The sequence below is a fragment of the Actinia tenebrosa genome, unplaced genomic scaffold (assembly GCF_029948245.1).
Source record: "Actinia tenebrosa isolate PJP-AT-01 unplaced genomic scaffold, QUT_ActTen_1.0 PGA_scaffold4__44_contigs__length_22323623, whole genome shotgun sequence".
Taxonomy (NCBI): Eukaryota; Metazoa; Cnidaria; class Anthozoa; order Actiniaria; family Actiniidae; genus Actinia; species Actinia tenebrosa.
In genome coordinates, this window is record NW_028292581.1 from 10,516,904 (window position 1) to 10,531,236 (window position 14,333).

General features: G+C 35.6%; 1 protein-coding gene across 1 annotated transcript; it reads right to left on the reverse strand.

The window, feature by feature from the left end:
* Positions 1–35: 35 nt before the first annotated feature.
* LOC116307213 (rhodopsin, GQ-coupled) lies at positions 36–8,478 on the reverse strand. Its single transcript, XM_031717372.1, has 4 exons — positions 7,481–8,478; positions 2,252–2,459; positions 1,134–1,262; positions 36–888 (listed from the first exon to the last, which is right to left on the reverse strand). The coding sequence occupies exons 1-4, from the start codon at positions 8,321–8,323 to the stop codon at positions 464–466; spliced, it is 1,605 nt and encodes a 534-aa protein (XP_031573232.1). The 5' UTR covers positions 8,324–8,478; the 3' UTR covers positions 36–463.
* Between the last annotated feature and the right edge of the window lie 5,855 nt (positions 8,479–14,333).

Here is a 14,333-nt window from a genome sequence, read left to right on the forward strand (position 1 = left end):
AGTTGTACCTCGCAATAATGTCAATACACGTCCTCAAAGATATAAAGCCATTTTAATATTTCAGTGCATCGTGGGACTGTTCTAGGGGATACATTTTCAATATGGCGTCTATTTCGTTCGACTGAAACTTCCCACAATGCACTGCAATGCAAACACGACCCAGTCTCTTACTCAACCTCAGTATGGCTAATTATCAACTCCAACGAATATTGTAGCCTCTGCAGAAAACTCTCCAAAACAAAACTTAGGAAAGAATTAAATTAGGCCTCTTGTGGAATGATCCATGAGTGAGGGGATTGGAGAAAAAAGAGGGATGGTTGCAACCCTCGCCTTTTCTCCTCTCCCTCTTTCTCCTCTCCAGACCTCTCCATTCGAAATCTCCGTTGCTCAGGCAAGAGTTGCCTGCAGAGGAGTTGATTCCGTGGATCCTTATTTTTTCCTTACAAAAATTAAGACCTTTTTCCTAGTTGTCGTTTCCAAGAAACACACTATCGTTGTCAAACGAAAGCCTTTTAGGTGAACCAAGTCCGCTAGTAGAGGGAAAATCCGAGTAATCAGTATCAGACGAGCCGTTGCTTTCTGTCCTTGAACGGTTGGAATTCCTATCTGGGACAGCTAAGTATCCAGGTGATGGAGGCAGTGATTCTTGGTCACTAAAGTAAGAAGACGCCAAGGAAAGATTTCGTAGCAAGTTCGGTCTTGCTCGCAGACGTGTCGTTGATGTCTCGGAGCATTCCGTAGCGCTCGATATTCGTTCGGCGTCGCTATTGTCCATGAAGATACACGGAGGGCATCTTTTGCCTTTTTCTAAGTCGTCTTCTAATGAGTAATCTCGTTTGACGATGGTAGGGATAGTTGCTACTTGGTTACCTTTCTGAGCGATATTTTCTGTGCAAAAGAAAAGAGAAAATACTCGGCATGAGCACAAAAAAGGAAAGAAAGAACTAAAGAGAGAGTGAGAGAAACAAATAAACAAACGAACGAACGAACGAATGAATAAAGACATGGTGAGAATCATGGGACTCTTGCAGCGGCCTGTATAAAAAAGGTTGTGCTTAAAGAGGTCTAACTGTATTTTCTAGGTACAAGGTCGCTTTTATTCGTTTTATGACAAAACCTACTGAATTAATTACCTGATCTTTGATCCATTACTTGCTTCATCCTCAACCTGAATCTAGCTGTAGCCAGGGCTGTCATACCAAGCTCACGGAAGTTCAATATCTTTCGATCTAATCCCAAACCATCTGAATTGTCAGCAGCATCTGAAGTGAAATATGAGAATAAAGTGAATCGCAGATAGGTTGTCGTGTGTCATAAGATGATTGATTTGAAAAGGCTAATGTTAGTTGCTTTGGTGGTACGTTACGACCGAAGGTCATCATTAAGAGAGTAAAGTGAATCACAGATATATAGGTTGCCGTGTGTCATAAGATGATTGATTTTAAAAGGCTAATGTTGGTTGCTTTGATGGTACGTTACGACCGAAGGTCATCAGTAAGGGAGTAACTTAAATGCTTCGCATTGAAATCTGTAATTTTATACGTAGTTTGTTGATGACCGTCGGTCGAAAACGCTTAATAAACTTAAATACCGTCAGTGCAACCAAAATTAGCCTTTTAAAATCGACCATCTTCTGGCACACGACAACCTATATATCTTTGATTCATTTTTTTCTCGTATTTTGCTTCATATGCTTAAGATCAGATATATAGGCATTGGGGAAAAACAACCTAGACCCCAATCAGAACCGAGCAACCATTAAACAAAGAAATAATACTCTAGAGAATGACACGTGTTTTCTCCCGTCTGTCATGCATTTTTCCCCTCCGCTCCCCTTCCTTTCCCTTCCCCTCTCTTCTCTCCTCGATCTGTAAGTTGGCCGTTCCCTGACTTAGATCAGCCCAGAAGTTGTTTCAGGTTTCAATCTGTGAGTTAGCCATGCCCTGACTTAGATCAGCCCAGAGGTTGTTTCAGGGTTCAATCTGTGAGTTAGCTGTGTGTGCCCTGACTTAGATCAGCCCAGAGGTTGTTTCAGGGTTTTATCTGCGAGTTAGCCGTTCCCTGAATTAGATCAGCCCAGAGGTTGTTTCAGGGGTCAATCTGTTAGTTAGCCGTGCCCTGACTTAGATCAGCCCAGAGGTTGTTTCAGGGTTTGATCTGCGCTTTGACCGTGCCCTGACTTAGATCAGCCCAGAGGTTGTTTAGGAAATCAATAAGATTTGAAGGTTTTTGGCCGTTCTAACAAGCTTACCAAAATCAAAATCTCCATTGCTTGTGACGCCACACACTATCAATGGATGACGAAGAATAAACCAATAAGCTCGTCTATAGTGCTTCCTTATTAGGGCATATGATAATGGGTTGAGAAGAAGGCTTATTGCCACTACATGTAACTGGTACAGCGAGATGGACTGAGCACTGATTGACGTTCCTCCAAATTGATGTAGTAATATAAGTATCTATAAAAAGAAAATAATAAAGCATAGTTAACAGGAATGGTTTGGAAACCTATTGTTCTAGGTTTTTGTTCGACCGTTATCTATTGTTATATGACGTTGACCGTGCACAGAGAAGGAAAAGTTGCTCCGTTTAATTTGTTCATAGTGTTAGGGTGTGTATGAATGTTTTTCTCCCTAGAAAACGTTCTAAAATAATTATTATTCGTTAATTAATCCTATATGTAAAAAAAGAAAGAAAATCCGTATTTTCAGCCATACTTCGGTTCATTGTGCGCGGTCAGTATCACGTAATTATACGGTTCAACTTCAAACACGAAACAATAGGCCGATCCTTTGAAGTTTGCTGGGTTTCACAACCATTCCCCTCTATAGACTCCTTGCACTAAATCCCTACCTGGGGGTCAAACAACTGAACATATTAACATCATAAAAGATTTCAATCCTCAAGAGAAGGGAATTCTTTTATTTTGGCCACCAGATTGAGCTGCTCTACTAACTAGTATGAATAAAGCAGGTATCAGGATGGTTAGTAATGGATTTTGGAGTCTGGAATCCCAAAGCTGTGAATCTGTGAGAGAATATTCCCCTTCACAGTTCCCTGCGCCATCTTGAAAGGTAGCCGTGCCTTTGTATCGAAACGAGACAAACGCTGAGCTGGCAATGATAGAGACCTTTTTTTAATACCTTGGATAATAATTCACATGTCTCTATCATTGCAAGCTCAGCGTTCGTCTCGCTTCGATGCAAAGGCACGGCTACCTTTCAAGATGGCGCCGAGAACTGTGAAGGGGACTATTTCATAACATAAAGTAAATGAATCGAAAATATAGTTTCCATTGTTTTACGTCAGTCTAACACTCTTGGGCAGCTGTTGTTTCAGTTTTGAGTTCCTTTTATGTTGTGATAAAAATCATTTCCCTCCGAGGCGAGGGCAGACAATTACGTTCGTCATTTATATTTAGCTCAATTCAAAGTGATGCTTTATAATGAAGATTTATCTTTATGGAGTTTATTATATCGATAGAGCGTGGTTCTGCGGATAGTAGGAAAGGTGCGCATCTATATGCATGATTATAATTTATACCGAGGGATGGATGGTATATGAAGGCTATCTTCTCGTGTTTAAAAATATTTTACTCGTTCGCTGCGCCCACTCGAGAAATATTTTCACCACTCGAAGATAAACTTCATATCTTCGCGCCACCGTGTAATATCCTCTATACTAGACATACTTATCAGTAACGGGATCGAGACATATTGGTTGTTCTTATCGAAAAGGGAATCTGAATGTGCCAACGAAGTCATAAAGTTGAGAAATTGAAAGGGGGTGTTTTAAAAGTGAGGAAATGAAATGCATTCAAAGTTATTTAATCATCTAGTTTTTTTCTATAAAAGTACATACGTAACAGCCACACCATTGCAAGAAATAGCTTAATTCAAGTTATTAACCAATAAGAGATAGCTGTTCCATGCCTTAGAAACAGTGGGTTCCTTAAAAACGAGACTAACTTCGTTTGAAGATGCATTTACATAAAAACTGGTTTAACAGGTTTTTCAAAACCTGTACCAAAACAATGCACACTACCTTTTATGGAGTGTATTTTAAGAAAACCTGTTTAGAACAAAAGAAATGACGCACTTCCGTAACAAACTCAAAACACCTCTATGTTTGCCAACTTCGTTGGCAATAACGAAGGGCTGGTATGATCCTCGTATCTCTGAGGGGTAAAAGTCGTAAGGCACTCCATCTTTTAGGAGTGAAAAATTAAAATCTGTTGGTTTTCAGAAAGTCTCAAAAAATTGTTTTAAAGGATATATCTTGTTTTTCAAAGTGGTATCTATTAGCTTTTATCTTTTAACCAGAACCATTACCAATAGACCCCTTTCGAATTCCCAAATTACCCCTGTGTTTCTTGATTACAGACTCATTTGCAAAGGGTTAGCCTCGAGTTTGTGCAGAATATTCACGTGTTCCAGTCAAGGTCTGTTGAGTTTCAAAATGTTTGTATTGTTGAAGTTGTGCATTCTTTACTTTATCGATGGTATTTGTGAATATTTAAACACTGATACGAGGCTAACCCTGTGCAAATGAGTCTGTAATCAAGGAACACAGCGGTAATTTGGAATTCGAAACTGGTCTATTAATCTCTTTTAGGGTTAAATATATTTTTTTCGAAAAAAGAAACATGTAATGAGAGTAATATTTCCAGATAATTCTTACAATCAGGCTCTGGTCTTAAAACTCTTATAGAAAGGTCTAAGGATACTTAGTATCAAGCTCATCACGAGTATCATCATCATCATCAATAACCAAGCCATAACAACCCTTTGGCTTTTCTTATTCACCACTCCTTTGAAAGTCTAGCTTGCCTAGCTGGAGAGTTCAAAGTACCTCATATCATGGAATTTTAAAATATTGAATATAGAAAATATTCAATATTTTAGAAAATATTGAATTTTAAAATATTGAATTTTAAAATATTGAAAATAGCGAAAATATTGAGAAATTAAAAGTGTCGCGAGATGTATAGTGACACGAAATTTAATTGACCCTCAATTTTCCTATTGGTCACATCAACACACTAGACTAGATAATTAGTAGCATTATACTCAAGTCAACACCAAGCACTGACGCGAAATTTCTATTTTTCAGTTTTTTCATCTTTTCACGGTGTAAAATTTACCCTTTTGTCATTGCTGTTATTTTTCAGAAATGTTATTTAATCTAAACTTTCGTCGCTGTATTGAATAAACTGATTTCGGCTATGCAATAGCCTGTGTAGTGGCGCTCTAGGAGATCTACGCAAGGCTAGCTATGCAATGGAATAAAAAATGTCCGACCAACAAACTCGAATTCATAAGATTTTTTAGTACTTTCGATGTTTTCTTGATGTACCTTTTTAATGCATTGATTTTAAGACAAACATTTACAATTTTCAGCAATCGGTGTCTGTTCAAATTCCATGCTGTATATCTAAAAAAAAAAAAAAAAAAAAAAAAAAAAAACGTTTTAGCTTGTCCGAGGCGTAGCAACAGTAACTAGGGAGGCAGAACAATGAATGCAGGATCGGTGTGATTACTCTTTGTCACCAAACAAACCAAAAAATTTCAGTTTCACATTCTCATATTATGCTTATAGCTTACGCATGCGCGCCCTGTTTAGGTTTCCCGATGTTTGGATCATTTATTCTTGTGGATGGGCGAAAACGCTACGTGTGGACCAAAAAAGAAAAAGAAAGAAAAAAAAAAAAGAAATTTAGCCAAACATTTTTTTCAGTGGTCGAATGGCAGGAAACATTAAATTTAGATTTGCTCAATGAATCAATAGATATAATTTTTAACCAAACCACTCGGTTGATGCCAAAGTGTCTGAGTTCATGATTACTGACACTGTATGATTTTTTATCATTATTATTCTCTGAGAAAGTGTATAATTCCTAATTGTTATTTAAATTTGACGTTTCCCATCTCAATTTACTCGTGGGTGGCATAAATGGTTTGGATGAATTCTCAAAATACAATTAAGTCGCGAATAAAAGTCTCGCACGATTACACAGATTGAGATACGTGCACTTTAATGACTGCTGTACGTCCGCTCGCACATCGTGCTGAGAATTGTCAATGGCGAAAAGCTGAATTCAAAAGTTTGTCTCAAAAAGAACGTTTTTCGTTTTATACAAGAATTGGTTAAAACTTAGAAACTAAGAAAAAAGGAAAATGAAAAAAAAGTTACCTTGTCTGCAGCAGTACTTTAATACATGTAAATTTAAGTTGTTTGATTCATTTCACTTGAAATAATGAATGAACTACCTCTTCAGTGCTGTTCACATTCAGTAGTGCACGCACAAAGCATTCTGCTTGAAATAAATAGACAAAAAGCACACACACACACAAAAACAAAACCATTCCCGTCAGCGTAGGCGAAAATATATAGACTTTTCGAAGACTAATACTAGGACAAGATCGAAATATTCTACCTATCTACATTCTTTATCAGAAGAGATAACTAGCTAAAATTACAGGTAAGTTATACGCCGCGAAAAGATGAAAAAACTTACTGACGTTTCGGACGCGAGTCCTTCGTCGGAGTAAAAGAGCATCATAAGTAAATAGCATCTGGTCTCAGCTATGACGCATCATTTTCGTGCCGACTCGGGTCATGTTTTTTATTTCATTTTATTTTATTTATTGCCAGATTCAGTTTAAAATAACAACGACAAATTACAAAAATATCAACATTAACCAAGAGAAAAACTTTTCACAAAGATAAACTAGAGACAAAAAAAAAAAAAAAAAAAAAAAAAAAGATTGCGGCAAGGGCCAATAACAATGTTATAAGGTTGTTAGTTTAGGGATTTTAATGGTTCAAGGGATACCCGGACTATTTTGGTCTGACAACTCGTTTTGCTATCGTAAGCCGGATATGTTTATCTTCAATATCCTTTGTATATATATCTGTATAATGAATAATTAGGCTAGAAAATTTCCTAGTTTACGACAACCAAATATAAGAACTAAAAAACAGATGTCTGCGGTAAAGAAATGTCACTTCATTGACTACTGTCTTCTAGCTATGGCTTGAATTTCTAAATTAAAAACATTGAAGCCATGAGTATAAAATGTAAATTCATAAGGTTGTAAGATGACACTGGAATTGAGCCGGAACATCGGAAACGAAAATTAGAATAAAAAATTTTGTGAGAAGAAAATTGACTATATAGGGACCAATATAAAGATGAACGACACACGGTGCTCAGACCAGGAAGTCGTAATGTGACAAGCCTGGTTTTTTGATTTTAACCACAGTAAGACTAATGAGGATTGAACAAACTTTTATCGTCACACCCAAAGATATATGTTTGAAACGTTATCGGAGTTAGAATATTAGTTATCTTAGGGTTCTTAGTCAACCCCTCAATTCAAACGAGCTGTATAAAGATAAAGCCCAAAGCGCAATCATACACTAATTATTCCCTTCAAAAATATTGACTAAGGAAGAAGGAGAGCGTATACGTACGTACCTGTACTGGAAAAACACAGAGCGGAGAGTAAAACGAGACGCAGGCCATGATCTTGGCGTACTTCATGTCACTCTTTCTCTTCCTCGAATTGTTTCTATATCTTGATCTGTACGAACCGTTTTTCTCTGGTCCTACATTATTGCTCTGTTTTCGATTGCGGTTGATAAAGTAAGCCACCACAGCAAAATTGCACACACTCATAATAACAACTGATAGTGAGGTATCTATTGAATTTAAAACTACATACACCCCGGTAAGAGGATGATAACGACTCGATTTCCAATGGTAAATACAGCGCCACCAGTCTTTTTCAAATTGATCTTGAGAGGCCATTTCCACGAGAGGAAGGACGGCAATTATTAGACTATAAATCCCGAAAACTACAACAGCGACTCGAGTCGGTCGGAGGCGAATTTTCGAGCGATAGAAAAATGGTTTTGCAATGGCGAGAAATCTGTCGACAGTGATCATAGTCGAAACGATCATTGAAAATCTCCATAAAAACAGTGATATCAATGCGACCAGATGACACGTTGTTTCTCCTCCGAGCCAAACGCCAAACGTGCTGTATATAACCAGAAGAGGGAACTCTGTCAGTGGAGTCAAAAGATCCAGTGCCGACAGGGTACCAAGAAGAAAGTCTGTAGGTTTTTTTGCCTTCTTTTTCCATGTGATACACAGTGTTATTGAGTTACCAAAGATGATAAAAAGCGAAATACAAGCAAAATATATAGCTGAAATTTTCCTCTTCGATTCAAATGAAGAATTGAAAATCACAAGTCCAGAATGAGATCGGGAATCATTCCCTTCCATTCCTGTATAATTTTTCGTCCTCAACTGCATTTCGCAAAATCCTCACATCGACGAACTAGGACAAGTAGTGATAAACAAGGAGCAAAGGCGAATAAAGCATACTTTGTTTTTTGTATTATATATATGTTTGTATCCGGTTTGGAAAGTGAATTCAAGATCGTGTTGTCTTTCGATCATTGCAAGGACAAGTGAATGGCAAAAAACCCCAGAGAATAAAGCAATCATGAACTTAATGAGGTGAGATGATGTCATAATGACGTTAGTAATTGAAATTGTTTGAGTCTACCCAAGGTTCTGTGAAGACAATGATCTCTCTCTCAATTGGACATTGAATTTTCTTGTCTCAGGAAAAATCTCCGATGAAAAAACTCGTTCATTAATATTTCATCAATCACTCGAATTTTGAAGTGGCCTCGGAACACATCCTGCAAGATATGAATGAAATAATAGCGTTCCACGATCAATGATTTCGCTCAAAAGTATATGACAGATAAACGGGTTGATCCGGAATTTACTTGGTGTTTTTTTATTACTTCTGTCTTATCACTGAAGTCGCGCGTGTCAAAGAAAAACTCTTCAATTGCCCACATTTCGAAAATAGCCCTGCAGGGCAAAAAGAAAAAAAATACTGTTAACAACAACCAGCTCATAGCTTTTGATTTGAAAGCCCGGCGATGCTATTATTCAGTTTCATTTAATTATTCACATATTTCCATGGTGGTTGGGCGTTTTATTAATGTTTTTATTAATTGTGTTTGTGTGTCTTTGTTGTTGTTTTTGCTATTCAAGATGTTATGATTATTTTCAAATTATTCACAGGTTTCCATATGTGGTTTGACGTGTCGTTGTTGTTGTTGTTTTATTAATGTTTTTATTAATTGTGTTTGTGTGTCTTTGTTGTTGTTTTTGCTATTCTAGATGTTATGATTATTTTCAAATTATTCACAGGTTTCCATATGTGGTTTGACGTGTCGTTGTTGTTGTTGTTGTTACTGTTTTTGCTATTCCAGACGTCATTATTTATTATTATTATTCACTGGTTTCCATATGTGGTTGGACGTGTCGTTGTTGTTGTTGTTGTTGTTACTGTTTTTGCTATTCCAGACGTCATTATTTTTTACTATTATTCACTGGTTTCCATATGTGGTTGGACGTGTCGTTGTTGTTGTTGTTGTTGTTACTGTTTTTGCTATTCCAGACGTCATTATTTTTTACTATTATTCACTGGTTTCCATATGTGGTTGGACGTGTCGTTGTCGTTGTTGTTGTTTTTGCTATTCCAGACGTCATTATTTATTATTATTATTCACTGGTTTCCATATGTGGTTAAACGTGTCGTTGTTGTTGTCGTTGTTGTTGTTGTTGTTATTGTTACTGTTTTTGCTATTCCAGATGTCATTATTTATTATTATTATTCACAGGTTTCCATATGTGGTTGGACGTGTCGTTGTTGTTGTCGTTGTTGTTGTTGTTGTTGTTGTTGTTGTTACTGTTTTTGCTATTCCAGATGTCATTATTTATTTTTATTATTCACTGGTTTCCATATGTGGTTGGACGTGTCGTTGTCGTTGTTGTTGTTGTTACTGTTTTTGCTATTCCAGATGTCATTATTTATTATTATTATTCACAGGTTTCCATATGTAGTTGGACGTGTCGTCGTCGTTGTTGTTGTTGTTACTGTTTTTGCTATTCCAGATGTCATTATTTATTATTATTATTCACAGGTTTCCATATGTGGTTGGACGTGTCGTTGTCGTTGTTGTTGTTGTTGTCGTTGTTGTTGTTACTGTTTTTGCTATTCAAGATGTCATTATTTTTTATTATTATTCACTGGTTTCCATATCATGTGGTTGGACGTGTTATTATGTTTTGCGTTGTTTTTGTTGTTGTTTTGCTAATCAAGATGTTATGATTAACATTACCATCACTCAGTGGTTTTAATATGTGGTTTTACGTATTTTCATGCTTAAATTAGATGTTTTTGTTTTGCTTTGGTTCAAGTTTTCGATATTTGAATCAATACTCATGAAAGCTAAAAACGTCACAGTAAAATAAAGCACTCTCAGTAAATGGAAATACTGTAAATTAAGGCTTAGAAAAAAGCTAAAAAAAATCTGAAAACGGGCATAACGCAAAAGGTAACATAAAATGCAGGAAAAACATGCCGGTTTTGTATAAAACGTGGTCAATCAAGATCCATTGGATTTAAACTTAAAGCCATTTTGAAAAGCGGAAATTTCTTCTAGATATCATCTTTTCGTCAAATTATGATAAAATGAATTTATTTTTCGTTTCTCTATTTTTGGTAACACTCCGAGCATCTGTGGCTGCTGTTTATAGCGGTAAATAATTCACTTGTTATATCCATAATATTCGACGTCAGAAGTTCATAACATAGTTATGAACTTCTGTCGACGTTTATTTAGTTTTATATACATTTTCAAAAACTCATGAATTAATTCAACGACCTATGAATTTGATTCATGAGTTTTTTTATAGCAGTTTATATATATATATATAAAGTTTTCATCCTTTTTAGTATTCTTTATTAAAAGAATATTGAAGAGGATGACTTTATCAGAGATAAAGGTGCATCCAAGTTTAGATGGGCGGTTTTTGCACATCTTATATTATCTTGAGGTCGTTGAAACGAGTGTGTGCAAAGACAGGATTGGCTGTAATTTATACGATGCAAAGGATTGTGGGATATCTATTGTTGTATTGATTTCATTTAAGTTAATCGCTATTAACTCTGATTTCATGTTTTATTTCCAACATTGAGAATAATTAGTATAGGAAATCGCACGATCTCGATCATGCATCAAGTCTTCGTAGATAGTTTTTCAAACCTGTTTAGTTAAACCACTTTAAAACATGTTTAAGCCTGGGTGTGAATGGGGTATTACTTTTCTAAATGCCGCTCATATAATATCACCTGCTGCTCGTAGTTTTTGATGGATATATGTCAATATTTCGGTTTCTATTTTTAATGTTTCTTATTAGTATTAAGTGTTTGTGAAAGGTTATTTTGGAGGAACTTTATAAGGGACTCTTGCCCTGTTGTTCTTTCCCTCAACTAGTGTTTTTCTTAATTTACTTTTTAATAATTACTAGAGTACAAACACTAAAAGTGTACAACACTTTGCACTATTTAGTAGTAAATAGTGCTAATTAAACAATAGAAAACAATAGGATTAGCATAATTTAGCTGTATTTAGTGGTATTTCTTGTTGCACACTTATATATAGTGTTTGTACTCCAGCCGTAAAGCTAATAAAAAATAAATAAAGCAAATGAAAAAACAGAAGAAAATATACAGGAAAAACGTGCAGACAAAAAGAAGTTTAGGAAAATTTTATGTTGTTCAATATGGCAGAAGAAAATATACAGGAAAAACGTGCAGACAAAGTTTAGGAAAATACATTGTTGTATTCACATTGCCCATACCGACATGCGCAAGGGCTGCGAAAGCTGAAAATCTTTGGGGGGGAGGGGGGGCACTGCTAAAAATCACAACAATAACTTAATAACGGTAATAAAAATCGAATCTATAATGCATTATTTATGCCAGGACGAGAATAATCAAAAATCACTTGATAAAGACAAACCCTTTTGTTTTGTATTTCTACTCCTTTTGTGGCTGCGACGATATTTTTGTTCAGTCATTGGTGCTCTACTTTATTACATATGAAGATTGTTGTGTGTTGTCATCTTCTGGAAATATGTATTCTACCATCTTCCTTTCTCTCTAAGCGGTGTTGTTTTACTTATTTTCAAGAAGTAAATATTAAACTGGAGAGAAATTTTGCATTGTTTAATATTAAGCGAACCAAGTTACGGCCTATATAGATTTGGCGGGAACTTTCGCGCCGGAAGGCCTGCGCACGCTGCCATCTCCTCAACTTTGTCATGATAAAAACAAACTTGAACATCAATTAGTTTGCATATATAATAATGTAATCAAAAATAAGTACAATATTATGCTCAGAAATACTTCGGTATTCATCAAGTACAATAGAGAAGATCGAACTTATCAAGTCATGACATGATGCAATGCTATGTATCTGTTGAACCTTGTAAACACTTCAAACTCTACACATGATTAATCAAGAGGACCGTTCTGTCTGACAGCTTTTTAGCGGGCAATATTCCTAGATCTAGGCTTTTTCTACTTAACAATAATTTGTGCATGCATTGGTGTTATTTATCGCATGCATTTTTTGTCAAGTCATTTTTATCTTAAGCCCATATCTCGGAAGAATGGATAAGCATGTCCCAAGTTATTAACGTAATGGAAATGCTTTATCTACTCACATTACCGATCAACTTAGAAATAAATTAACATAACATTATCTTCTTTATTTTGTAGTCTACGTTTTAATGGCCCTTTTTGCTTTAACACTTTTTTTGAAGTTCGTGCGGTTTAAAATAATAGGTGACCTCAAAGATTATACGGAATATAAATTTCTTTTACCCTCTATACTAATCAAGGCAAGGATGTTAAAACGTCTTGCATCCCACTGCGGCCTGAACGCAAGCAAAACAAATGAAAAATGGCATGATTAAGGTGTGATACAGTAAGAACCTACTTTGTTTTAGAGTTAGTCTTAACAGGTTCTTGCTTAAATGGTAGTTAACACAATTTTAGGCTATCTAGGTTTTTGAATAGGTTCTTATTTCTGTGTAAAAACAATTGAATTCCAGCTACAAGACAAAATGGTAATCAGCCTATTTTTCAATCAAACCCACCCCTCATTTTGCAATACAATTAATATCAACCTTCCTTCACTTTACGTTTTATTACATTAATTGATTTATCTGCGCAGTAATATTCCTAGATCTAGGCTTTTTCTACTTAACAATAATTTGTGCATGCATTGGTGTTATTTATCGCATGCATTTTTTGTCAAGTCTTAAGCCCATATCTCGGAAGAATGATAAGCATGTACCAAGTTATTAACGTAATGGAAATGCTTTGTCTACTCACATTACCGATCAACTTAGAAATAAATTAACATAACATTATCTTCTTTATTTTGTAGTCTACATCAAAAATTTCAATAAAATCATTGAAACGTGAAATAAAGCCTCGAAATTTTACCCGATCATTGAGAAATAGCACTTCTTTCGCTCTTTGTGGTTGTTTTTTTGAATTTAGACCGTTTTAAGGATTTTTTCCCCACCAGTAAGAAATAAGGTGATGAAGGTGATAAAGGTGATAAAGGTGTGATACAGTAAGAACCTACTTTGTTTTAGAGCTAGTCTTAACAGGTTCTTGCTTAAATGGTAGTTAACACAATTTTAGGCTACCTAGGTTCTTAAATAGGTTCTTATTTCTGTGTAAAAACAATTAAAATCCAGCTACAAGACAAAATGGTAATCAGCCTATTTTTCAATCAAACCCACCCCTCATTTTGCAATACAATTAATATCAACCTTCCTTCACTTTACGTTTTATTACATTAATTGATTTTTCTGCGCAGTAATATTCCTAGATCTAGGCTTTTTCTACTTAACAATAATTCGTGCATGCATTGGTGTTATTTATCGCATGCATTTTTTGTCAAGTCTTAAGCCCATATCTCGGAAGAATGATAAGCATGTACCAAGTTATTAACGTAATGGAAATGCTTTATCTACTCACATTACCGATCAACTTAGAAATAAATTAACATAACATTATCTTCTTTATGTTGTAGTCTACGTTTTAATGGCCCTTTTTGCTTTAACACTTTTTTTGAAGTTCGTGCGGTTTAAAATAATAGGTGACCTCAAAGATTATACGGAATATAAATTTCTTTTACCCTCTATACTAATCAAGGCAAGGATGTTAAAACGTCTTGCATCCCACTGCGGCCTGAACGCAAGCAAAACAAATGAAAAATGGTATGACAAAGGTGTGATACAGTAAGAACCTACTTTGTTTTAGAGTTAGTCTTAACAGGTTCTTGCTTAAATGGTAGTTAACACAATTTTAGGCTATCTAGGTTTTTGAATAGGTTCTTATTTCTGTGTAAAAACAATTGAATTCCAGCTACAA